General features: G+C 37.2%; 1 protein-coding gene across 2 annotated transcripts in view; it reads right to left on the bottom strand.

The window, feature by feature from the left end:
• Positions 1 to 26,920, bottom strand: part of BABAM2 (BRISC and BRCA1 A complex member 2) — a 179,469-nt gene that overhangs the window by 130,198 nt on the left and 22,351 nt on the right. For both annotated transcript variants that reach the window (XM_072856727.1, XM_072856728.1), the window contains one exon: positions 14,742 to 14,836. In XM_072856727.1, coding sequence (XP_072712828.1) covers positions 14,742 to 14,836 — 95 coding nt within the window. The remainder of the gene's footprint in view (positions 1 to 14,741; positions 14,837 to 26,920) is intronic.

Raw genomic sequence — 26,920 nt, 5'->3', positions numbered from 1 at the left:
GGCAGGTATGAAAAACCCAATTAAAGAAATAACCAGCAAACATGTATACAGCAAAAGACTTGTTACTTTCTGTGGCTTCTACCAAAATCTCCTTCTGCTCTGCTCACCAGGACCTTCAATTTTGTCCCTGACAAAATTTATACATTCACATCATTTTAACAAAATCACATGCATGCTGAAAAGTTTTTTATCTGAAATTGCTGTAAAATTGCAATTAAAATTAATTTTATATTAAAAAAAATGAGTGCACCGACTGAGGTACTAAGTTATATATTTCACTCAATAAATCTTTTCTAATTTGAAATGATATTTCTGCAGACTTTCCAGAGAGTTAATCAAATTTTACAGAACAATCACTAATGCATTTAAAATAAAGAAATCCAGACTTGGATCCAATTCCTTGTCTTGCTTGCCAACAGATATCTTTAAGTGAACTCTGCAGTGCAAACTCTCTAAGTTACTCAAAAGTTAGCCAGCTAGACTGAAAGTGCCCACTGTACAACAGTACACAAGTATGAATCAACTCAAACTGTGCATCTGCAACTAGTTCTGCATTCATGTTCATCTCATATGAAGGCTTACATGCACATCTCAGATTGGTTACGACCATTTTTAATGTTATTTTTTCAGCATATCATGGAAGAACTTACCTGTCATTTCTGAGCACACAGATGGAGGCTCAATTAAACAATTCTCTTCTGTCTAGACACTGCTCACGTCTCTCCATAATCTCCACTAAAACTAGGTGCAACTCCACACTTCAGATCTTAATTTCAACCTTTTAATGGCTTGGCCATATCACAACTTGTGTAACTTTCATTTTCTAAAAAGGTAAATTGTTACCTCATCTTAAGCAGTTTATTTTAGTAGTGGGTTTAGGAGCATTAGAAGATGACTATGTATTTTCTTGTGGACACAAAAGCCTGGTAACATCATCTGTGATGACTGGCTAATCCCCATTTTTCCAATTAGGCAATGAATTCAAAATGGTCTACATGAATGAATTTGAAGTGGTCTACAGGAATGAATTCAAACTGGTCTACAGGAAAAGTGACCATTGGAACAAGAACTTCCATATGATAAAGACCAGACTCCAGAAGCATCGTTGTCTACACAGTTGTAGCTACTGTCATACAGAAGATGGTCAATAACTATTTACCTATCTGTGAGTAAGCAGTTCAACATAGGGAAGTTGAATATTCTTTTGTGGCAGAAGCTTCCCTGGCAATTGCTAACTTTTTTCATTATTGGACTAAGTTTCAGGAAAAGGTCTTTGAGAAAATGGTTATCTAGACCTTAGAGTAATTAAGCAATAGCATGTACATCCACTAACTTTGCCCTCCACCTCACGCTGTGTGGCAATATAAATAGAAAAATAATATTCAGTTGTAATACAGAGACTAGTAGACCATTGACATCCATTAAACTGTGTCTACATTGCAGAAATCCGAAGTGATTCAGCAGATCTGTTCTGAAGATCTGCCAGATATTAACTTAAACAAGTTCACCGAAGAGCATAATTTTCACGAAGAAGTATAACCCCAGAGATTTTGTTGGGGTGCAAAGTCAATCTTCGAATTCCCCGGCTCTTCATCCTGTCTCCTGACAGGAGTTGGCTGCATGGCAAGAGAGCAGTTTGACAGGGAAAGGTTTTTGGACCATCAGACATGACCAAAGCGTTGAGAAAATTAATTCACTTAAAGCGTGTATAAAGAGGCAGAGTAAAGACATTATAAGGCCACCCACAGAGAGTGCAATTTAAGCCATTTCAACAGTAACTCATTTCAATGAATAGCAATGACACCAACTGGATTTCAAAAGAGACAAAGAAAATTTGCAACAAGACAGTATCAGTTTTAATGAGATCTTCTTAGAGGTGAGGCAAGTGAAAAACCGCCACAAAGTAGCTTCTCAGCCCTACTAGCAAAGGCACGCAGAATTTAGCTTTCCAAAGTAGCCATACTATGCAACTTTTGTCAAAAAAAACACATTTAAGTTTTGTTCTGGAACATTTTGTGCTTTGCAGTCTTTCTTTTATCCTTCCAAAAAGCTAATCAAGAACCTATGCAAACTACTCTGTGTCCACGAGTACCTATTCCCCCTTTTTTCAGAACATAATGCACCTTGTGTTCCATAAGCAGCTAATTCATAGCCTCCTTCACAGGTTATTGCTTATTTCATAACTCCAGGCAATGTCTGCAGCAAACTATAATTCTACGCTATCAGAAAGAAAATATGATAACAATTTCTAATTGATCTGAAGTTGTTTTTCTTTGAAATGTGTTTAAATAACCAGGTTGCCAGAATATCTTCCAGGAATGTGATTTTAAAGAAGACAGATTGTAACTGTTTTTCCTGGCTATACTACAGGAAACAACAGCAAGATCTTATTTTAAGTTAGTGTACTTTTATATTTCTAAGCAAGAAATTAACTTTCATGAGAAAATGTCAGTAAACAAAACCTCCCAAGCCCGTAACAGTGGTAATGCATTTCTATAGCATCTTTCATCCAGAATTATCATAAAGAATAATGTAAGTACAGATTTGCATTTTGTTTATATCTCTGTATACCACATGCACAAAACTTGCATCCTACAGTGGCTTAAAATCAGTACCAATGTAAGTTTTTACCTGAAATGAGAAAGATCACACTGTGATATCAGCACTTATGCTCCATATAAATACAGAGGAGATATGGGTCCAGTGGTTACAGCATTTGTCTAGAAACTGGGATATCAGGTTTCAGTCCCTGCTTTGCTATAGTCTTCATGTGCCACCACGGGGAAATTGCTCACAGAAAAAGGCACAGGATAATTATCTGCCATATGCTCACATCTTTCTATCAACAGATATTTTTCACAGTATTTGCAGGGCTGGAGTGTTATAACAACTTCAAAGGCTTCAGTTTCTTAGCAGCCAGCACTTAAACATCCTACAGCCTGCAGTTTCAAATCAATCACTGTAAACCTACATGCCATCTACTTGTCATCTTATTTTCACAGGTTCTTCATATCCCCTTCCCCCAAAGCACCACTGGAACAACTTTCTGGAGTGATCTGCTTGAAATGATCATTTTTGGGCACAAGCAAACATCAGAACTTAACATTTCATAAAAACAGTTCAATTCAGGAGCATTTTTGTCATGGCAAACACAACCAAAGAACTTACAGACTTTGTGTGCTCTACTAGCTATTGTGTAAAACAGATAAAAAGTTTGCATAAAGCAAAGCTTGGGATAGTCACTATTTATTTTATTTTTTATTTTCCGTGAGAGGCTGTGAAAACTCGATGCAGAAATTACAATAGCTTATAAACACTTAGCTGAAATCTCAAATACTTGAAGGCCTTGAATTAGCATGAAAATACAGAGCAGGAAAGCAACATACTAAGAAATGAATTCTGCTTTCAGAAAAGCACCTTATATTTTGTATAAAATTATTTTCCCTCTTTTCTCCACTGGCCACAGAATGTGATTCTTGATTAATGATCCCATACCCAAGGCGACTCTAAAATAAACCCCAGCAAATAGGACACATAGAGAACACTCTTCTGCATTCACCTAGAATAAATGCACCACTGCCTCTCAAGTACCATCCACGCAAAAAAGGATTTAAATTCAACTTCCAGAGGTTACTACAAATTACTCAAGTGCTCCTACAGCAGGGCACACAAGAGATAGCTGATAGAAACTGTGAAGCTGAGGCCAGAGAGCATTTTTAAGATGTGCACTCTTCCTGAAAAAGTCTGCCTGTTTCTCCCACAGAGCTCTCTTACAAGATAATCAGACCTTTAAAAGCTACAACTGCCTACTATCAAAAGAGAGAGCATACAATACTATCTAATTCATCTCCTAAAGACTTGGCATGCATAAGTATTTCTTGCTAAGGGATTAGAGCAAGTTTTGTTCCTTTCCAGACCTCCAAGAACACCTCTCTCAGAAAGCAGATGCTACCTCTCTACCTGTTCTGAGAAAGAATTTCTTAATTCCCTCAGCACGTATAAATCCCGGGATAGGGAATCCAGTGCACTAATCATTAGTTAATCCACGTGAGTACACAGCACTTTTCCCCTTGGGAGTCTGTTACCAGAGGTGTACATACTTGACTAGACACGGCAAGTAAGAGGAACAAAGCATGAAGACAAGATTAATTTCAACACAAGACATAACCACATGCATCTTTTGCCTACAGACCTACTCATCACGCACTGATGGTAGTGGGAACAGCCCCAACTCCTCAGACCCTCAGTGGACCAGAGAACAGACCACTGTCTCAGTGTTTATGCTTTACCTCAAGAGTCCCTTTTTAAATAGCAAGTCTTCCACTCTTATCAGTTCTTGGGGTTTTTCCTTTCCTGTCAAAACAAGTAGTTTTAGCTACAGCACAGAGGCAGAACCTTCACAGCTAATGTTTTGGACAGCATCCACTAACATCCCTTGAGCATTTACTGTTGGGTAGCACATGCAGAACTGTCTTCTTCTAACCATTTTTTTCTCTCCCAAAATCCCATAAATTAAAATCAATATATCACATGGTGGATCTCACTGGCCAAGCAGTATTTCCATCTTTATTTTCACATTTGTACTACAAGAGAGTTTATAGGGCCTTGAAAATACAGTTCCTAAAGAAAACATTTACAAAATACCCTTGTGTAAATCGTAAGACATTGGAAATCAAAATTATTTCTCTACTATAACAGACAAATTAATGCAAATTAGTTATCTCTTCTCAAAAGAGTAGTATAAGAAAAGAACACTCATTTGGTTCCTTTATGCAAGTAAAAGCTGCATCTCTGGGAAGACAGGTATATGGCAAAATTCAAGTAAAACTGTATGAACACTAATACTGCAAACAAAAGACACAAGAAGTTGACTAAATTTGAACTACATTTCTGTAGTTATCTTTAAAAACAAGCAGATATGCCTGAGGATCTGAGATGGAAGATAGCAAGGAAACGCAGACATAAAAGCATGTAAAGAATGAGTAAAACAAAGAGCGGTTTTGAAACAAATACAGGCAGAAACTTAGACCAGTAAAAAGAAACAAAAATATAGCTTGCACCCTCGTCCATTTGGGGAAATGAATAGATCCTTTGAAAATTATCCTGAGTGCAAAGACATTTCTTTGCCCCAACAATATCTTCTGAAGAAAAGAACCTGCAGGGTCCCAAACTTAAACAAATCCCACTGGAGAAAAGTACAATTATAAATCATAACAGAATTCACAGTCTAGAATTTAATCAAATATGAAACTGCATTATCAGACAGAATTATTATTTCTAACTGACCTTCTGTAATCAGTTAATTTAAAAGTCTGTTCTGCTTGCATATTCATAAGCAATGACTGACTTCCTTTACAGAAAAATGAATTATCATGCCTCAACAACTTGAATTCAATGGGCATACCACATTGAATTTAAATGTATTCTCAATTCAGGAAGACTGTGCTAGATTCTTTCTTTTCTTTAAAACAAACAAACAAACCAACCAACCAAACTTTGTAAATGTGTTTCTAGAAAGCTAACAAGCTGTTGCCTTCAAACCAAGCCATTTCTTACTGTTCTAGAGTTCTTGTGAGGAAGTGGAGTGTATTGTGCCAGTACCATTACACATCAGGGCCAGAATCCTTTAATTTTCTGCCAGTTTCTCTAATAATATTTTTTTCCAAATTTTAATAAAACATCGCTCAAGTAAAGTATGATTATATTTTAATTAACTGAAGCAAAAAATACTCATAACTACATTATCAGTTTGCTGGTTCATATTAAAGAATTATCAATACCAACATTATTATTGCACTCTCAGACTTCCAAATAAAAGACATTCTGCTTTCATATGTCCAGCTTGGGATATCCAACTTTATATTTTGGTTTAAACTAATGATGACTTGAAAGTCAATGAGATGCTGGAATTCATTATACCAACCTTACCACTAGCAAGGTCTTTATTTCTTGCAAAGCAGGTATATTATATATACATATAAATACATGAACACACTTAGGCATCAGTGTCTGGTAATTGGCAATCTGAAGTTATGCCGCAGCATGTATTTTCCCTCCAATACAACACCATCCACCTGAAGAGTCTTTTGTTTTCTCAATCCTGTTGCTTCTTAAGGCAACCGTTAGTGGTAACAGAAAAGGTTGTGCTTCTTGGAGGAGAAACTGATCCTATCGAATGTACCGGGAAGAGACAGTGAAAGAGACTACGGCATTGCTAGATCAACCTGACTGGCCACAAAAAAGCATTGCTGACAGAGAGAGGCATTCACAGTGTTAATAGCACTGTAGTATACTGAGAAAATCTCAGCAAGTTCCACTGTTTCCTACAAGCGCTTCCTAAAACTATCCTTCTCACAAAGTCTAGAAATCCCTTTAAGAGTTCCTACAGAAAAGGCATAACAGTAATACACCCTCATCATAGGGGGGACAGCACTAGGTGCAGATGTCTTGAAACAGGCACTGGAAGAGCTACCAGGCACAGCTCCTTAAATGAGAAGTGGTGAAGTCTCTGAAAGTGGTCAAAGTCTCTGAAAACTGATAGAAAAGACAAGAGAAAGGAGCAGCTTTTGTTTTGTCTTCATGGACTGTGAGTTGCCCTTGTGAAAATATCCAGCAACATGAACAACTGATGCTGGGATGGAGCAAGTCAGACCCAAGAGAATCATTGCCTACAAGAATAATTGCAGATTCAGTGACTCCAACTATCCTTAAAGAATACTGAAAGGCCTTCCCCCTCCCCCCCAGTTTGTTACCTAACATAACAACACAGTTCACAACTTAGATTTTTCTCTTGTTCATGTTGGTAGACTTCACTTATCCTTAAGGCAAGATCTATTAGTACAGGGTACTAATATAGACTGACTGTATCTCTGATGGGATATTCTCACGGCCTACAGAATAAGAGGACCAGAGGACCAGAGGACCATCAGATGTTGAAATGGGCTTCCAGAGGAAATCTTGAAACATTTCGGCTAAGTGCCATAATAAGACCAATTGCCTGCTACTATTAAAGTTCAGAAGTTTGCACATAAACTCGGGCAAACATCCTGGAGAACTGGAAGAACACCAGGAAGATGGAAACAGAGAGTATCTAACTGGACCAGTAAATTAAATAAAGCACAAAATTAAATAAAGAGGGTTAAGAAATAAAACAACTAAGTTTGAAATGAATTCAGATTTCAGTCATGCAAGGATCCCTTGCTGAACAGCATTAAAAAAAAGTATACTGGCAAAGCTACCTAACAGAGCTTTGACTATATATAGAGCATAGGTTTAGGCACAGCCTAAGCTTTGGTTTGTATACTGGCTCACTGACAGCCTGCTCAGCTATTTCTCACATCCAGGACTGGATGCAAGCTTGTCCCACCTCTAGCTTTTCCAGTCTCCAGGGGCCGCAAGGTCAGAGAAGAGTGAGGCTGCAAAAGTGAGCCTGCAATCCCTCCTGCCATGCAAGAATTCTGGTAATTAAGAGACAAGGCATGATTTTGCTAGTGCTCATACTGTAGCTCTCGGCTAAGACTAATACCTAGGTATATAAGTGCTCCTTCTCCACTTACCAGAACTTCAGGATATGCTACTCAATTTTATACTAGAGGAGCAAAAGAAAGAATGCTCATTCAGACATGCAGTTTGGTTCTAGTAGAGAGACAGCAGTCTTTCTCAAGGCCAGTAGCAACTGTTGCCCACCTAAGAAACGAGTGAATTCATTGAGAAATCAAGATTCATTCAACATGAATTCAAGAGAAGATCCAGAAATTCAGGAGGTCAGTGCTATGGGCTCAGGTATAAACTAAACAGACAGAGCTTGAAAGAAACATAAGCCTAAACATCTTTTTCAGCCTTTACATTAAGATTTAAGCATCCTGTTAATTCTGGTCCAACTTTCTGGACCATCTAACTGTATGACCATGAAAAAACATGTGGCAAATGAAAACTATCTTTTTTTTTTTTTCCTAATACAACACTATGAATGGAAAGCCATTAAATGTGTTTCCCCTATTTTGCTAGTGCACAATGATTTTCTCATCACATGCACATTAGTTAGTATGGCAGAAAAACATTTTCTCCCACTTTGCCATCCTTCAGTCAAATGATCCGTGCACATTCCTAATGTTCTCCTGAAATTAGTATTTCCTGGACTGAATTACTGTATTTTAAGAGCTAATACTCTAGATTTTCCATATTGTAGGGAGAAATTGCATTATCAGAGAAGCTTGTGCCAAAAAATGAAAGGAAATGTTTCCCCACAGAGCCCTTCAGAGAACTAATGGAATTAATTTTTCATTCTACACTAGCAAGATTTAAGCAACAAAGGCAAAACTACCTGGCTTATCAGATATTTTCTTCCCTCAAAATTAAATAAATAGTATCAAACTGTAGAAATTTTTTCAATTTCTGGATTTGCTAGGTGAAAAGTCCAGCCAAAATGTTGTAATTAACTAAAGCAGAACTTCTGACCTCAGCTTATTCTCTTCTGCTTACACTTTGAGATAGAAAGCCAGTTTTGTAAACTGCGCTAGGAAACGCTGAAATTTTGGAAAAAAAGAAAGTAAGGTAGATATATACAATGATTTTACATGACTAGAAAATGACAAAGTAATACAAGGTAGCTAACTCCCTCTCAGCCCTATAAATACTAACAATTCTGGACAAAGAGGAAAAATCAGAGGGCTAGAAGAGAAATTCAGAGGACTAAAACAAGGAGAAAAAGGAATAATTTGCCAATGTAGAAAGGCCTTGAAGGAAGAAGAGACGGAAAGATGAGAGGAAAAACTTGGTTTTTGTCATCTCTCTTGAATTCTTTCTGCTGAACTGCTTGTATAGCCTCCATCTTTATCACACGGGTACAAAGACAACTCGCTCTCGGCACTATATGACTTCTCAGAAGGGCCTCCTGAATGCCGACCTCACACGGGCTGTAGTCAAGCTGACAAGGCTACCCCAGGAGAGAACTCCCAGCCAGAATCCTCTTTTGGGGACTTCTCATTTTAAACCCAGTACAAGCACAGCAAAAATAAAAGGCAGAAAACCTGTGCCTGGTTTATGACGCCCCTTGCTAGCTGGGTCAAGGAAACAAATAAGGATTCCCTGGGGGAACTGTGTGGAGCTCAGACACCAAAAGCAGACCAAAATACATTCAAAATTAGATTCTTTCAGGTCTGCCCTAAAGAGGAACATTGTACTAGCATAGCTCTACTGTTTGAAAACACGGAGAAAAATGTATACCATACATGCCAATGCTATCAACCAAAAGGTCCTTCTGCTGGGAAAGTTCCTAAATTAAATTACTCTTCTGATGGTATAACATGCGACTTTGTCACCACTGCCTATGCATACCAGACAAACCTCAGCAAGGCCACAGTGACCATATGTATATAAAGAACCTAACCTTATATATAGGTTCTCATATACATGTGTGTATATATGCACACATACGTACATCCCCCATATATACAAATGGGTAGGATCAACATAGAAGGACAGGAATAAACAGTTTTCAGAATTCACGTTTGTTTTAGAAAATTAATCATCAAATAGCACTGGATTATAAATAATCAAAAACACATTTTGACATATAAAGTCAAGACATGACTGAAAAGGGAACACAAAAAATGTGAATATAAAGAAGTACAAAATAAGAAAAAAACCTTCTAATAAAATGCAGGATCCAATCCTGCATTCTGTTTCACTTAAATCACCCAAGTTCAACTGAAACCAAAGTAATTTAAGGCTTCCAGTACAAGAGTGGTAGGTTAGGGGTCCAAGAATGCAATCTGCTGCTGCCATCTCAAATGGAGCAAGCAGAAGAGACAGTAATGCTAAAATGGTTCGAACTTACCCACATATTTCCCAGACAAAGAGAACCCACTGCTGCGACTCTAAAGTTTAAAGTCATATTCTGAAAGCCATTGTGCTCATTGCCCTTATGTAGGGGCTTTCATACTAGAACACATAACACCCGCACCTTTGCCAGCAATACAACAGCCAGACTTTTTAGAACAAAATAGTTCAAATGGCATTATCTAACATAAGGGGTCTTGGGGCTTTTTTGTAGCTACTGTGGGCATAGGAACAATTGATGCTGTTAAACAACTGTCTCATGTACCTCATAGTAAATGAAGAACAATTATGGAAGAGGGAGATATTTAAAGGATCTCTTCACTACCCATTAAAAGCTAACTCAGCAAGTCGACAGTAATAATGGTTAAGATTTTGAACACAGCAACAGAAAACAATACAGCCTTCATGACAGTCATCATATGGCCAAATGATAAATATGGAGTCTAATAACTACAAATACAAGAACTTAAAACAAACATAGCTCTACACATGATATAGAGCATGACAGCCAATACACTTGAGTAGCACAATTAGCTGAATCAACTCCACAATGACTGAAATCTGTACTTAGTATTAACCATTAGACAAGGGGGAACAATCTTCCCAACGCTACGTAATGGCATGAGAACCGCAGTGGCTCATGCTCTAAAGTTCTGTGATGGCAAAGCCCTCCTCCCATGTGAATGCAGCTCTAAGTATTCCCATATATAGTACCTCACAAGGACACATTCAATGATTACTGGGTTTCAGGAAATGCTAATGTCCTCTTGCCTCCGTTCCTGCTAAGGCTAATGGAGCCTTTTCAATAGCAATTGGTGGGCAAAATAATTCTGGGGAGACTAGCTGGAGACCTGAAGTAGGATGGTAAAAAACCCAAATCCTTAAACTGACAGTTAGCTTGCATATACTGCTATTGTCTCCTCTTTACCAAACAGAATATACTTCAGAATCATTGGAAAAATGGGGTTAACATTTTGCATAAGCACTTCAGTTATTACCTGGCTCACATTAACAATCAACTAGGCTAACATAACAAACAATTCTTGTTACTCAAACTGGCGTCATTGTAATGAGCTCCAAATTAATCTCATCCGTACACAATCACTAATCTTGTTTTGTGCCAACTGAATTTTTAATCAGTACAGAGTGAATCATAGGTTGTTTTTAAAATACATTTCTAATACTTGTCATCCAAAATGAATAAACACTAGAGCAGGGAAGAACTTTTCTATTTACATTCTGAGAAGCTGATTTTATTTATGCATACTATATACACAAGTATGAAATGCATATGATAGGTGAGGACATTTTTAATGAAAATAAAAAATAAATGTGTTTATTTCTAATAATGCTTTGAGCATGAATAGCATCACTAACCTAAAGAATTTAGCCCTCTGACTGTAGTTAAAAATGTATGACAAATCAAAATAAAAGGAACAGTTGCCCCTCTGTTGAGATGCTCCTCAATCTCTACATCATTCTAGAAGATCAGAATACACACAATCAGACCCTGCAATGCGCAGAGTAACTACATCTGGTAAGGCATGCAATGAAGTGTGTATTTTGCAGTGCTGAACTTGAGACTCAACCTGAGTTTCAAACCGAAGTGACTTTAATATTTGTGCAAGACAGAAGCAAAGCTGAGTTTCAATGAGCATTTTCGACCTGATTCTGCAACTGCAATACCAATTTAATAAAGCAGTTGATTAGCTCGGCTTATAACAACAAGAGCGCTCAACATATCACCCCACCCCACTGCTGAAACCCAGGCCCAACCATTTAGGAATTCTTTGGAAAAAAAGATAGCACAAAGTCTTCACCTACAGCATTTACTTTTTAAAATGCAGTATTTCTGGCATCTTGTTTTAGCTGTCTGGCTAACAGCTGTTTAACTGAACACCTGTTACCGCGCTTAGATGAAAACCTAACTTGAAGGTCTGCCCATGGCCATGGAAACCAAAGGAGTGACTGAAGCGATCTGCAGCACAGCCATTCAAATGTCTTCAGGGAGGTCTACTGACAGCCTCTATTACCGCCACACGAGCTTGAGGAATCTGGATTACCTGGTTCTCATTTCAAGCTAAGCATAATGCCTGACTCAAGCCATGTAACAGCATGTGATGACTTCTGCTTGGAAAACAAGACACTCAGGCAGATGAGAGCAGTGCAGGTAGGCTCAATGTCAGAATTCCCACAGATCTGGTGGCACATATTACTTACTTAGAGACCGCGCTCCTCATTTAATACCATCTACATACTTTTGTGAATGTTAGAGTCTGTTTTGATTGCCAGGAACTGTTGCATCAAAAGTATTTGAAGATTGCTCAAGATTAAGAGCATTAAATTACGCTCAACGTGCTAACCTATTTTTACTTATAGTCAGTAGAAAAATATGTTAACATTAAAAAATTCTCCTAATATCTTAAAATTCAATTATCTTCATTAAACAGCTCTGAGATCTGTGGAAAAAAGATAGTTATTCAAATACTTAGCATAATAAGCAAGTTATTGTTAATGTAACATTCTGAAGAAAAACTCTGTAGACCACGTTGAACATTAAAAGGCGAATGCAAAAGCAAAAATACACCACATAGACCATAGCTGCAAGGCGGAGATAACATGCTTTGATAACATCAGGATGGACTGCAGGAGAATGACCAAGGACCTTATCAAAAAAGGTTACATTTACATAGTGAACACTATAGCAAGGCATAACGACCAAAGCAAAGCTGTTGGCTTGCAAATTTCTTTTTTTGTTTGTTTATAATTAATTTTAAAATAGGCTGGTTAATATTTCATTACGCATCAAGGAGCAAATGGCTCTTCAAGCCGTTTTCCAACGAAGAGGATGAGAAGCTTGTTCTGTGCTTAGGCAGAAGAAAAGCAATGCTCCAAAAGAACTATCGTTAATGAATAAAGTAAGAAACAAAGAAAGAAAACTAAGGATGTTTTTATCACTGCAGGTTTCGCCGTGGATCACTAGTGCTAGTGACTTCTTTTCACATGAGAAATATGGCACCATATCACACTCCATTTGAACAGCATTTCTGCAAGATGCCCCAAATTATCTTTATTTAATATCTCATTTGCTATTTGTTATTAATTTCAGCTTTCCAGCCCATTAAAAAGTGCTCCTCTTCCTTTAACATCAACTGCAGAAAGTGGTTGCTAGTGTGAATACTTCTGAGGAAGTTGTAAGATTATGAAACAACAAAACAGAAAAAGGGGAAAAATAGGAGAACAGGTAAATAAAAGTGTGTGAAAACAATTCTAGAATTATCATATAAAGTAAAACCTTTTCTATAAATGAGCCTAACAAAACAGCTATTCAGCAGCACCATGCCTCCTTCCCAAAGGAGTTTGTGAGCTTAACAGGAAAGGGGGAAGTAAAGACATGAGACATTCACCTTTCAAAAATTGTTAGGTATGCTAAAAATAATTATTAAAACCAATTATTTTGTTTCTCAATATAACAATATGAAGTGAACAACGCTAAAACCAAAACCAACACATCTGTCATGTCACATGTGAAGGACATGTTCAGTTCTGTGGCCACTGCCTCACGTTCTTCTCCCATGACACCTGTACCCCAGAACTGAACAGCACAGCACAACAGCCTCTGACTTACTTTGGGGAGCTCTCATACCTGATGAAATTGCCCAGCTGCACTGGAGATGTGCTGATAAAGCACAAGAGAGGCTACAGAGGAGGACTATGCAAAAAGCCTCTCCCCTAGCAAGGCTCTACTCCAGAAGTTCAATTAAAAGACATTTCCCAGGTGCCTGTTTGTGCCAGTGATTCCCATACACCCTTACAGGTAGCTGATAAAATAAAATATATTTAAAGTGTCAATTGCTTTTTGGGTCAACTTTCTAATAAAAGCTGAAAATTTTGAGAAAAAAAAGAAATGAGATCATGACCTACTGTGTGGGTGACTGAGCAGGAATAACAGTAGAGCTCTCTGGCAAAGGCATACTTTTCTGACACAGCCACTAAACTCTGCATCATAACCACAGGCACTGAACACTTACAGAAAAAATATGCCCAAACCCTATTGACAAATGATACTGTCGAGCCAGGAACAAGGCTGCAGGTCTGCAAAGGCAGCAGAATGGAGCCCAGAGAGAGGCGGAGAGTAAAAGAGAAAAACACTCTGGGTTTCAAAATACCTTAATATGGCTTTAGTAACTATTAGTAACTTCTGAGAGGGAGAAGTATTTTAAAAGCATAACCATTGTTAGCTTCTTTAAAGAAGGCTTTACTACTTGAGGCTAATTTTGAATAGTGAACAAAATGCTTGTTTTCAGGTTGTGGTGTTTCTTCTTCCACAGTAATAAGACTGTGTAAAAATATTTTCTCATTAAGTTAATTTTTGACCCTCCCACCTTTTAAAAGGACATTTCTTTGTCTTTATGGTAACACTACCACATATGAGCAGGTATCTTTCTTTGACACAATGGTTTCAATAGCATACCACCTGGTTTTATCCCTCCTCATGGGAAAACAAAAATCGACATCACTACTCAAAATTATGCTACTTTTTCTGGAAGGAAATGCTTTTTAAAGACACAATTGAGGAATCCTTTTTGCTGAAACAGATCTTTTAAGATGGTCAGATATTAAAAAGACATCTTTTTAAAGATACTCTGACTAGTTATTGTAAATGTCATCTTGTCTCAATTCAAATATTTTTAAAAAACCCTCCTACGTTTATGGATTCAACTTTAAATCACAGTAGAAGACAAAGTGTTTATACTCACATAACAGTGAGATAAAAGGTTTTGAGTTTTTTTTTTTTTTCCTTTATTCTGCACTGTTAGCAAATTCCTATTGCTGAAGCTATTCTAAAAAAGCCAAGTCTCTTTGCATGGTATAAAGTTCTCAAACAGTGAAGTACTTACATGCAAGGCAGAAGGATCTGGCAAAAATTCTGCATCCTCTCCAAAGATAAAATCTGGTGGCAGGTCAGGATAGTGAGCATTGAAAATTATATCCCCTGAAAAGTAATAAATTAAAACATTGTTTGCACTTTCATGTATGTGCTTATAAATAAATAAAATATTGTACATATGATACACATTTTTAATATAAAATTTGATAGCCACATTAAATATATTTCATGTATATATCCGTATAATTTCTACAAAAATTCACATGCAAGATAAGCATCAGATGTTTTGGGGGATGAAGTCAAGTTCCTGAGGCACAGCTTCTTCCTCCTCTGCAAGCAATGAAACATGAAATACATTATTGCTTTCTGTCTCGAATGGCAATTCAAACACTATTGGGGGTTGCCTCAAAACACCAAGTTAGAAAAGTGATCGTGTTTTAAAAAAGTACCACATTTAGATGGCTGTGTTTTGCATATTAAGTCAAAGTCAAATGCCAGCTACTAAGATCAGCATTTTCCAAATACTGGAGCTTTTAAAACTTACTAGCACTTACTCCCTCTTCTCCACACCACCCGCAACTCTTAGAAGGAAGAATACGCAGTTCAATAGGAACCATTCCAACTATCCAAATTCTGGCCAAGAGAAATGCAGTATTACGCATTTAAGTGGAGAGACTAAAATTAACTAAAAATATAAAACTTCATTGCAGCTTGGCACTGAGTTCTCATCTTGCCTGTGTCACAAGATACACAATTAATTACTGATGTGATAGTTCAAAGAAATTTGCGTTGTATTATTTCACTAGTAAACATACTTCAGAGTTCATATAGGTCAAGAGGCAGTCATCTGCATGTGAGCTCTTAAAAAAAGCCACCCACAATTCAAGGAAGAAAGAAAAAAAAAGTATCTAGCATTACTTTTCTATCTCCCAATCACTCTTTCCTCTTTACGAAGATAATGAAAGAATAACTCCGAGCTTTTGAATAAAGCAGATTTGTGAGGTAGCAAGCATTAGAAGAAAGAAGTCAGTACCTACTATGTGTTACCACTCATTTAAAATCTACACAGCAAAGTAAAACCAGTGTGGTAAGCCTTATAAACAATTCTGTTCAAAGAAAGTCAAACCAGTTTTTATTTTTCAAAAATTATGAATGCAGAACTGGAGAAAAGCATTAGCTGAACAAATCTTACAAAGCCACATTGCTGGCTCAGTGATGTCACCATCTCAAGACATTCAACATGACAGTTTTAATTGCTAATATTCTGTAAACTTATCTTGGCTCTAGCTGGAAGCAAGGATGCTGTAAAGATTAATTTGCAGAGGATGAGGGCTCACGACAAAGAAGCCAACAGCCAATCTGGGATAGGTATGCTCTACAGTATTGTTCCAAATCATGAACTCACTGATCACGCGACTTAGTAGAGTACAGTGTGGGTTTCTCCTTTCTGCACTCCTACCTTCCTTTCACAAATGTCAGGAGGATGTGTAAGTATGGGGTGCAGGAAAGAGTAGAGGTCGGCCAGTTAAAATATCCAACACAGTCAACATAAAATCAATCTTTTGTTTCATTTAAAAGAAGAACAAAACAGGCACCAATCCTAGAGGAAACTGCATGAAATTGCAACAGTAAATGTACCTATATTAAGTAAGAGAAAATAATTACTAGGCTGCCTAAACTGTAATACAGCAATGAATAATTCAGAAACGTTGATCTTCACTAGACTGGATAGTTCCTATGCCACCATAACTCAACCCTTTTCTTCATATTTACTACAATTAAAAAGTCATGTATGGCTCCTTACAACAACCCCACCAATTTCCACGTACAGAGCAGGCAACTCTTGACGTTATATGTTGAAGGAGATAGCACCTTAATACATTCTTTGACTGACTTTTGCTTCATAGATAAAGAGGCGTGTTATGAATAACTCAGAACACAGCACAATGAAAAAGCTTGGCCTGTGACTTAGGTAGCCCAACGCTACTCTGAAGGTAAGAACTGTATCTGTATCTGATGCTAATTCACTCATTTAACACACACTTTTCATATGGCAGTTGCTAGTTGCATGCTTTTCATTCTCTGCAATCCTGCTTTAACAGAGCTGACAAAACAGAGTACACATAGCTACAACTCAGCTCACTAAGAGCTGCACTCCAACTACATAGATACTACAAAAGGCTGCTTAGAATAAAAGAAGGATCAAAATAACTGCATATTTTATCTTATACCTCCATATTTGATTAGTGAAAAACTATTACAGAAACTTACATCACGAGGTGACTCCAAGACTGCTTAGAGTAGTGAGATTGGCAATAAACTATATTCACCTCTGCAAACTCCACATTAACGGGTGACCCTCAGGAAAGCTGTGACAGTAGGTGCAATGTGAAGGTTCAAGCAGGTACAAACTTTTTTACACCGGTGTTTTCAGTTCTACAGCAACGTGAAGAGAACTCACAGTACCTCCCAGAACATCACCATATGCAGTGCTCAAGTATGACAGTAAATTAAAATTGGCATTATTAGTTTAACATGCTAGGTGGTAAACTTTTACAATGTGGCATTCAGGTCAGCTGCATATACTGGTGCAGTGATTCTTGCTGTGGGACCAGGGCCAACAGCTGGGGACGGTACCCTCTTCGACCACTTAGGTATGATGTGTGGCCACACTGAGGTCAGGCACATCATGGTTGCAGCTGGACAAACCAATCTATTACCTCTCTCACATGCTCATAGTTCCTCTTTACTACCTTCTGTCACACCCCTTCTTCCACTGAATATTACTGGCATATCACTCCTTATCCACAGTGAGTGAGCAACTATGCAGATATTTTGGTTCAAAAAGTTTTCATGACCTACTGATATCAAAGAACTATTCAGTACAAAGGAGAGAATCCAGAGTAAAAATTAACATTGTGATATTTGATTTTCTGTTACTATTACTTATAATTGCTTCTACTTGCCCAGGGTAAACATGCCTCAAATCCAAACTCCGAAGTCCCTTTAGTAAAAGTCATTTTGAGACTAAATATATCAGCATTAAAGCCAACGTGTATCACAAGATTCTTTTCTCTATGGTATAGTCATTTTCCAAAAGGCTATACAGTACATGGCTGAAGGGTTCTCCAAGCTTCAAAATAAATAAAACTATTGTTTCAGTGCCTGATAATCATACAATCACAAAACACTAGTGCTGAGACCATACTCAAAACATTTTACAACCCCATGGAACCTAAAAAATCACGCTGGTGTCCTTGTTTTCTAACTAAACCAGAAACATGTCATTTAATGAATCATTAACACTCTCCTTCCTACAGTACCATAGGTTTTTTAACCAAATGTAAACCCTAATTTATCCTGCTACAATCAAACCTCACACGGACTGGGTGACAATTAATAAAGACAAAAAAGTTCAGAACAAAATGGTGTTTCCACTTCAACATAAACAGTTAGAAAAGAGCAGTGCTTCTCTATCATCAGTGGTTTTCAGTCCATCAGTTAAATACAGCATCTTACTATTGAAGATTATAAGATCTGACCATAGAACAATTTTTTCACATATTTAAAAAGGAAAAAAGCATCCTCTCAGTTAAATCTTATTCTAGTAAGCCTCACTTCTGCCATGAATCCAAAGACATTCATCTAGTTGCTAAAAAGGAAAGAAAAAAGAACCTTTTTTTGAGCCATATTAGGCATTCACCCATGTGACCCCTGGCCTCTGTAACTTTTCTGCTCCATCCTCTCCCCTTCCGTACAGTTTCTCTTATGCCTTGCTTAAGTTACCATACTAGGACAGAAAAAGTAACACCTTTGGCTCTAGAAAGCTTAGGTACCAAGGAACATTTGCCCTATTCACAACTATGAGCATGAGCTATTTTCATAAGGTTTCTCAACAAAAATACACCACTACAAATCAGACTAAAGATTAAGGGAATCAATCCTAAATCTGAGTTTTGTTCTTGTTAAATACCACAAACTAGAGAAATTAAAACTGCAGTTAACAGTTTGCTTGGCAGGGCTATGACACATAAATAAAAAATGCTTCTTTACACTCAAATAAAAGGTATTTAAACAATCACAACGGCCAACGCAACAGCAAATCTGGTTTTATTCACATAAATACTAACACTACTTTCTGCAGTGAGCTTACAAAATATAAGGTGTTAAATATTTTGAATCACCAGCTACCAGTTTGTCCTGACCTAGTAGAAATATCAATTTTTTTAACAACTACTTTATTTAATACTTACATGATATTACCTGTGGCTTACCCTCTTCAAATATAATTGTGCTGGGGTAGAAACATAAAATTTTCAACCAATAAAGTCATTTGCAAAATTATTGTGCTTAGAGTTTGAGAATGGTTACCATTTTAATTTTGAAAGCAAAACCACCAAAAAAAAAAAAAAAAAAATCAATGTAGCCCTGCATTCTCTACCCTTCTCACCTAAATGAAACAAATACCCTTTTCCTTGCATCTCCAGCACTTGAGTATGTAGTTCCTCTTGTGTTTCAACTCTGTTTGCCCTTATTCCCTTGACAGAAGGCAAACCGTGTGGTGTTCCACAGCACTATTGACCATGACCATTCCAGTGTAAGAACAATGCAAGCAAAACCTTCACACTCAGACCATATTTATCTCACTTCTGTAGATACACTACCCAATAATTACTTCTGTGGCATTACATTTCCAATGAAATACTACTACAGAATTTAAAATTACTTCAACAATGTTAAAGCCATGGAGTCAAAGACAAATTTAGAAGAAAAAGGATGTATTATACATCTTTTGCTTTTCATTATCCAAAAATATTACTTTCTCTTCCTTTTCTCTCCTTGGGCAAACAGGCAAACATTAAATTTTGAAATATTTTACTTTACAGGATTTTAAAGGAAAAGTTAATATGCTCCCAACAGACAAAAAGATAGAAACATCAATACTTAAATCTATAATTTCTTTTAACACACACACACACACAAACACTCTTCTCATCTATCAAAATGCATAAGCAAGTCTAACAAAGCGGTAAGGATTGACTACAAGCAAGATAGGTGTAACTCTGAAATAGATAAATTTCTTAAATAGTTACAGTTGCTTTCCACTGGCCTATCCTATATACAGTTTTTCCTCTCCTGATAACTGCATTTTGGGGGTATTTTTCTTTCTTTTTTTTTAACCATACTGTAAATTCGGTAGTACTGAAAGATGCTGAGAGTGCCACAGCATTAACATCCCTGATTACCTAAAGGTAAATCCAGCAAAATCAGGAAGCAACATTCCAGTTAACTTCCTAAACTCTACTTTTGAAAGGATATCTATATTCTTCAGCTTTTTTTCTGACCCCAAGAATTTCTAAGTCAGTACTAAGTGTGTAGAATAAACATGTGTGTCCACTGCAGCCTGGAATAAGACCAATTTGAATCGAAGACCAATCATATGAAGGAGATCAACCCATCTGGCTTTTAAGAAACAAACAAAATCCAAATGCAACTTGATCATGAAATGCATTCATAGATAATAGGGAACAGTGTTGATGCAAGTGACCAATCCTATGTGCAGAATCAGTTTTGGGAAAATAAAGAAACTGCTCTTGTTGAATATTAAAAAGAAAAGGATAGTAAGTAGAATTACATTATTCATCTATTCAGAATGCTAACCTATCTCTTCTAGTAGCCACACAAATTGTTGACAAAGAACACTGATCAGTCCCCTCTATAAACAAATTATTGCCTAAAACAGCTGTTGTTAATTGCCTTTACAGGTACAAAAAGAATCAGTTATTCACTATGATCTGCAACCAAGATACTAAGTCAGCATAGTCAGCAGTATGAAAGCATTTAAATGAACTAAAGGCAGACCTGCTGACTTGGCACTGCATTCCACCCCAAAGATTTTTGCTCTACAGGCTTTAAGTCAAATATAGTAATACACTACCTATAGAGCCCCTTATTAATTGATTTGCAAGAAAGATACAGTTCCTGAAATGACAATACAACTTTGATAAATACAAAACTACTACTGGAGGAAGGAACAGGAGTAATTCTATTTTTGTTGTGGTGTTGCTGCTACCAGACTATTCTTCCCTCAAGTAGAGAAGGATAATTAAACCTCAGAAGTTCCTCTTAAAACAATCTGTTGAAGCAGGACTTCTGCTCACACAGGAGGACAGCCACCCTCAAATGGTGTCTGGGAATACTGTGGGACCTTCGCTCACCTGACCGTAAATAATAATCCTATTGCAGTAAACCAAGTGTAGCTTCAACTTTTTACAGGTTGTTTAGTGGAAGTCCTATTCCTTCAGGAAGTGGTATATCCCTGAAACTTAGAGACAACAGCTGGTAGCAAGAGGCCAAGATGCTTTTGAGTTTCATTTCTGACTTCACATGCAAATCAAGGTATCAGAAAAGGAAAGGCAGAAAACTCAGTATTAAAGACTCAAAGACATCTCTAAATAGAAAGACAATTTGAAAAAAAGGTATTTGATTGCATTAAAAAAAACCCTTCTCTGTACCTCTGTAACACTCCAGAAGAAATCCTAGCTACTCCACTACATGCAAAGCTGCAAAGGACCCAGTCTCCATGAGCCTGGTTCAGTTGTTTAACCAAGTTGTTTAGTGACATTTGAGACACCTCAGGGCACATTTATAGCAGCTATGGCACAAGGTTTTTCAGAGAGATCAGTGCCCTTTGGGTCAGCAGCTGAAAAGGCCAAGCAAGATACCCTAGGGAACCTCAAACAGAGTTAGACACCTATAGTTAGGCAAGTGAATCAAGTCCCACTTTTCCAATAAGAGAAAAAATATATAGGAAGGATTTGCAGGATGGTTATTTGGTTCTTGGGCAAAGGGTTGCAGGCGTGGGTTGGTTTTTTTTTCTTTAACTTCAACTGACAAATGCTGCTGTAGGAGGAAAAAAAAAAAAGAGCTGTAAGACTGTGTACAGAAAGAGAAATTATGTTTTGCTGTAAAGTGGGCAAATCTGCAAAAATGGTGTAAAAGTAAATGAGCTGGATCCCTAGCTGAACAAGAAGGCAGTGGGACAATCTTACTTACTTTCACTTCTGTAGCCAGGCAAATGCTTTCTCAGAAATTTTAGTACTAGAATTGAAGAGGACAAAGATGAGAATAACAGATAACACAAGAGAGGATAAGATATTGGCAGAAGTTAAAGACAGGCAACACTGGAGAAGTTATAACAGAGACAATGGGTAGGTGAGAAAAGGAAAGGTGAAAGTGAAGGACAAATAAATTCAAGCAAATGGGCTGTAGACCATCACCAGTAACTGCAACCCAAACAGGAAAAGAAAGGAGGAAAGAGCAAAGTAGGAAGGCACTATGGTAATACCAATGTGGAGGCCTAACCTAAAATCTTTTAAATCTCTATAAGTCCATACTTGTACACAGATACTTGTAAGGTCACTTCTCTTGATGCAGAATTATACTATTTAAGACTTACATCTGCAAAAACTTGTGTCATTTACTTGCTCAAGGGAAGTCCAGAACATAAGGAAAAGTGTCAAAAAAAACCCAAACCACACTACCACCCCCCCCAAAAAAAACCCCCACAACCCAAGTGAGAAGAAAGTGATTATTTAAAAAGGAAAATAGTGTTGTAAACTTTGTATTCTAAGCAGAAATAAATATAATAAAAATATTAGACTCTCTCTCAACATTTTCCATTAGGCACATCCATTAGATAACAAACAGGTTACCAAAGGAAGAAAATTCATTACTCCTGCCATGTAAAGCAAGACTCAACAAAACTTCAGAGAACATATTGCCCGGAAAAAATCTTTGGTACTTCGCATGACCCAGCAAAAAGACACTTACAATACAAGTAATGACATCACCTAAGTACAATCTGAATTACAGCAACCAAAAAGTCCTTCCCATAAGAGCCTCAACTAAACCACAACCTGTGCAAAATAACCTAACGGTGCACAGAAGACTGACACATGCATTGCAACAACCTAGTTCTAAGAATCTTAAATCTTACAATAACTTGTAAAATCGTTTTTACAGTTGTTTACTGGCACAGTAAACAAGTGTTTAGCAAACAAATTTGCAAAGCAGCTTTTGAAAGGGCAACAAGGAGGTCAGGCTCTTCTCCATATTTATCATTTTGTTTGTTTCTAATTACTTCCTTAAAGTATAAAGCACAGGAAGACTAGATGAACTTACACCTAGTAAGGTGATGAGTTCCATCACAGGAATAAAAGCAGATGAAATTCTGTGCAGTATATGATGGGCAATATTCTTAGACTACTTAGGCAGCAAAACTGTGATTTTCCCCTCTAAGGCCTATAACTAAAATGAATAAGAAACTAAGAAACAGAAATCAGAAGGAAAAAAAAAAGAAAAACTAAGCTTCAAACAAGACAAAAGAAACATTCTTTGGGATCAAGGAAACCAAAGTGGTGGCAGTAGAACCCAGAGCTGTAATCCACTCACATAAAAACAGTGAAAATCAGACATAAGATGAAAATACTAGAGTTCAAGAGGCCACAGAGAACAGTAGCATCGCAAGGGCAACACATTGTTTAATCACCATGAAATTCCAGATGACAGCACTCAAGGACAGAGAGGGAAGGAGGCATCAGTGCCTGACAAAGAAAATGTGAAGAGCATGGGCAAAAAAAAAAAAAAAGTCAGGCTCTCTTAGCAGCAAGAAGTAGTGAAAGCTTGAGTGAAAATGGAAAACCAAAACCAAGAGATTCCAGGGTTTGCTGAAACAAAATTGCAATGACCAAAGAATTAATTCTTAATGGTGTCTTTTAATTCTTAATATTATTCAATAAAGACTATTAAGCTTATAACTGCTTATCCTGACAATTCCTACTATGACATCTGCCTTGATGTTTTAGCAAGGAAGACCAATATGTCTGCAAGAGTTACAAAACACTTCACCTCAAAATACACAAATACTTCTCCCAGAAAGGACAACAAACTTTACTCAGCAGATACGGCTGTCCAGTTAGCAATAAAGGACAGCTCTGCATGCCACTTAGAATAAGTTTTGTCCTCAAAACACACATTCAACCTCTTACAGCATATTACAGACAGTCTTCTTGGAGTTAAAACTCCTATTCAGAGCTTCGAAAAATTCAAATATAAAGAAAAGCACTGAGTTTAACGTAGCAGCATTGAGTGCTGGATGAACTAATAAAAACAATACAGCTGTCTCAGATTTTAATTGACAGCCTAGCAAGAGCAGGCTCAAGTTTTCCAACCATTCTGTCCATGAAAACACAAAATTGATGGTTTCCCTTACAGAAGAAAATAAAGTAAAAGTGTCTCTCTGAAAGCACCATTTAAAAATTTCTGAAATGTGATGGAAGACAATTAGTGTGACAAATTAATTTATCTACAATGCCGACATAATATTTTTTCCAGTGTAAAATTGTGGATGTCTCCAAGGTTCCTGGCTGCAGCTGAGGAACCGTTCAGTATAACATTTCAGCAGCTCAGAACACATGCAAGAGTAAGGTGAACCTGACATCTGAAAAAAAACAATTAAATAGCTAACTGGATCTCAAGAAAATGTATTAACATTACCAACAAGCCATTCTTAACTCACAGGATGTTTGATCTTACTGAAGCTAACAAAACAATTATTTTACGCTACAGGTAGTCAGCCACTGCGTTGCCTGCAAGTACACTTTCCCCTTTTTCAAAAAACAGTGAACTTCCTGGTCTTCTGGAAAACAGGACTGTGACTATGCAGTTATACTTCTCTAAAGTAGCATACCAACAGTTTTCAACACACTAGAATTCATACTAGCGTATTTGTACAGTGGCAGCGGTTATGATTGATGATATGCAAAGATCTGATCTGTTGCAAAGAGGATGTAACACAGACCACAAAGGAACTACACACTTCAGCTGTATTGGGCACCACATAATGAAGACCGTACACTGGAGATCCTGAACATTTTCAGCCAATCTTTTTATTCTGGCAGATTTCGCAACTTTCCTTTGCAGAAATATTCTGCCCTTGAAAGATAACATATCTACAACAGCCTACAACAAAGTATCTACAAATCTCTGGTTGCATACCATGGCCACCTTCCCCTGCCATCATTATAGATCTAAACTCAAAATTATTAAAGCTTTCTTGAATCTGCTCGCATCACTATTTATTCCACGTGCTGTGAGACTGAACGATGCACAGCATTTTCAAACATGCAATGCTGATATGCGGAGGATTATTAATACTTGAATTCACTGCTATTATTAAGTACCTCTGGAAAAGATACACTTGTTTACACCACTTTCAGTTGGTCATGTTAAAATATATAGCATCATTAAATTGTGTGTTTTGGGTTTTGCGAAGGTGGAGAAGAGCACTAGCATTATAGTTGTTTTGTTTAATTGCTTATGTGATATTCAAAATATAAGAACTGGGGGGGGAGAAAAAGCTGATTTCTCAATATTGAAGTTTAATGCATAGTCCATAATCATATTTCTAGGTACTTTAACTGGACTACAGTAATTTAGTATATTAGTGTAGTCTGTATGCCTATGTCCTCGCATATGGGCATTTTAATCTACTAATTTTCCTTTATGAATCAGGAACAATTCTAACCTCTACTTAAAAACAAGTAAAGACTTAAAGCTCTCAGAATGTAATAATATGGCCCTGTATGCTGGTAAATGAGAGAGTTACTACAGTCCCATAGAAAATATGACACCATTCTCTAGAGCAATGTCACCCAATGAAGCTTCTTTTCACTGCATCTTAATTGTAGTCATCAAACAAGTCTCAAGTAGAATCTACTACACATTGCAGGACACAGGTTGAGTCTGCTGCACAGTTTCACATTAAAAAAAAAAAAGTTTAAATAAGGACAAAAAAATCTACCTGGTAGGGTAGCTGGCTTCATATAATACAGCCATTACTTTTGGAAAATTCTGAACAAATGCATAGCCACACCTTTTTTTTCTTTTTTTCTTAAAATAATTGCGAGCTATGACTTAATATTCCATTTTTATCTTTTGGAAAAGAAAGATTAGTAAGCCTCTTGACCCATTATTTCATACTTTTAGAACAGATAAAATAGTCACAGTAGACTGATACATGAGCCTAGCTCCTCTCTCAAACACACGAGCAAGCTTCCAGAACAACTTCTGGGAATGACAACTTTCCTTATAGGTGCCAAATGGAAGCTTTAAAGTACTTCTAATGATAAGAAGTTTAATTGTGTTGATTTCTGTTCATAAAGAAGAAGGGCTTCCAGTGCACTACATAATGATAAGAAAAACTACTACAGAAGGAATACAACAACATTCTTAAAATGTTTTGGAGACCTATAGCATGTGTATGATGCAGTCTAAATGGATCCTATCAAAGCAGTAAGTGTTTTAAATGTTTAACATTTCTGTTCACACTAAGTACTTGGTCCTCTACATAGCATATTTTCACAGACTCACAGGATAGCTGAGGTTGGACAGCACCTCTGGAAACTGCCTAGTCCAATCCCTTGGCTCAGAGCAGGGTAAACAAGCAGATTGCTAAGGATCATGTCCAGTTGGGTTTTGAGTATCTGCAAGGATGGAGATATTCAAGCTACACAAGTTCTGAGTGCAACCTGTTCCACTGTTTGACCATCCTTGCGAAAAAGTTTTTTTATTATATTTAAATGGAATTTTCTGTATTTCAATTTGTGACCATTTCCTTTCCCTGACCACCCCTGAGAAGAGCCTGGCTCCATCTTCTTCATTGCCCCCATCAGGTATTTATACACATTGATAACATTTGCCCTGAGCCTTCTCTTCTCAAGAAGCTCCAGCTCTCTTGGCCTCTCCTTGTACAACAGATGCTCCAGTCCCTCAGTTATCTTTGTGGTCTTTTGCTGGATTCATTCCAATATGTCCATGCCTTTCTGGTACTAGGGAGACCAGAACTGGACACAGTACTCCAGATGTGGTTTCACCAGTGCTGCTCTGAATCTGAAATTGCCAAGCTTTAAATATTACTTTATCTGAAATTCTTCATCCTCCTTTCAGTTGTTAGAGATAAAAGCAACACAACTTCACCATTTTTCATACGCAGATTATCAGCAACTCAAGTGTTTAGAACTAAACTATTTTTTACCTTCTAAAAACATACAAAAGCAAATTTTATCCTAATCCTTTGAACCAAAACACAGACTAATTGACGAGTGGGCAAATGAGCCAGCTATCTAC

Source organism: Ciconia boyciana, chromosome 3, assembly GCF_034638445.1.
Source record: "Ciconia boyciana chromosome 3, ASM3463844v1, whole genome shotgun sequence".
In the NCBI taxonomy this organism is placed as follows: Eukaryota; Metazoa; Chordata; class Aves; order Ciconiiformes; family Ciconiidae; genus Ciconia; species Ciconia boyciana.
The sequence above is the reverse complement of the archived record's forward strand: the minus strand, read 5'-3'. Positions and strand labels throughout refer to the sequence as shown.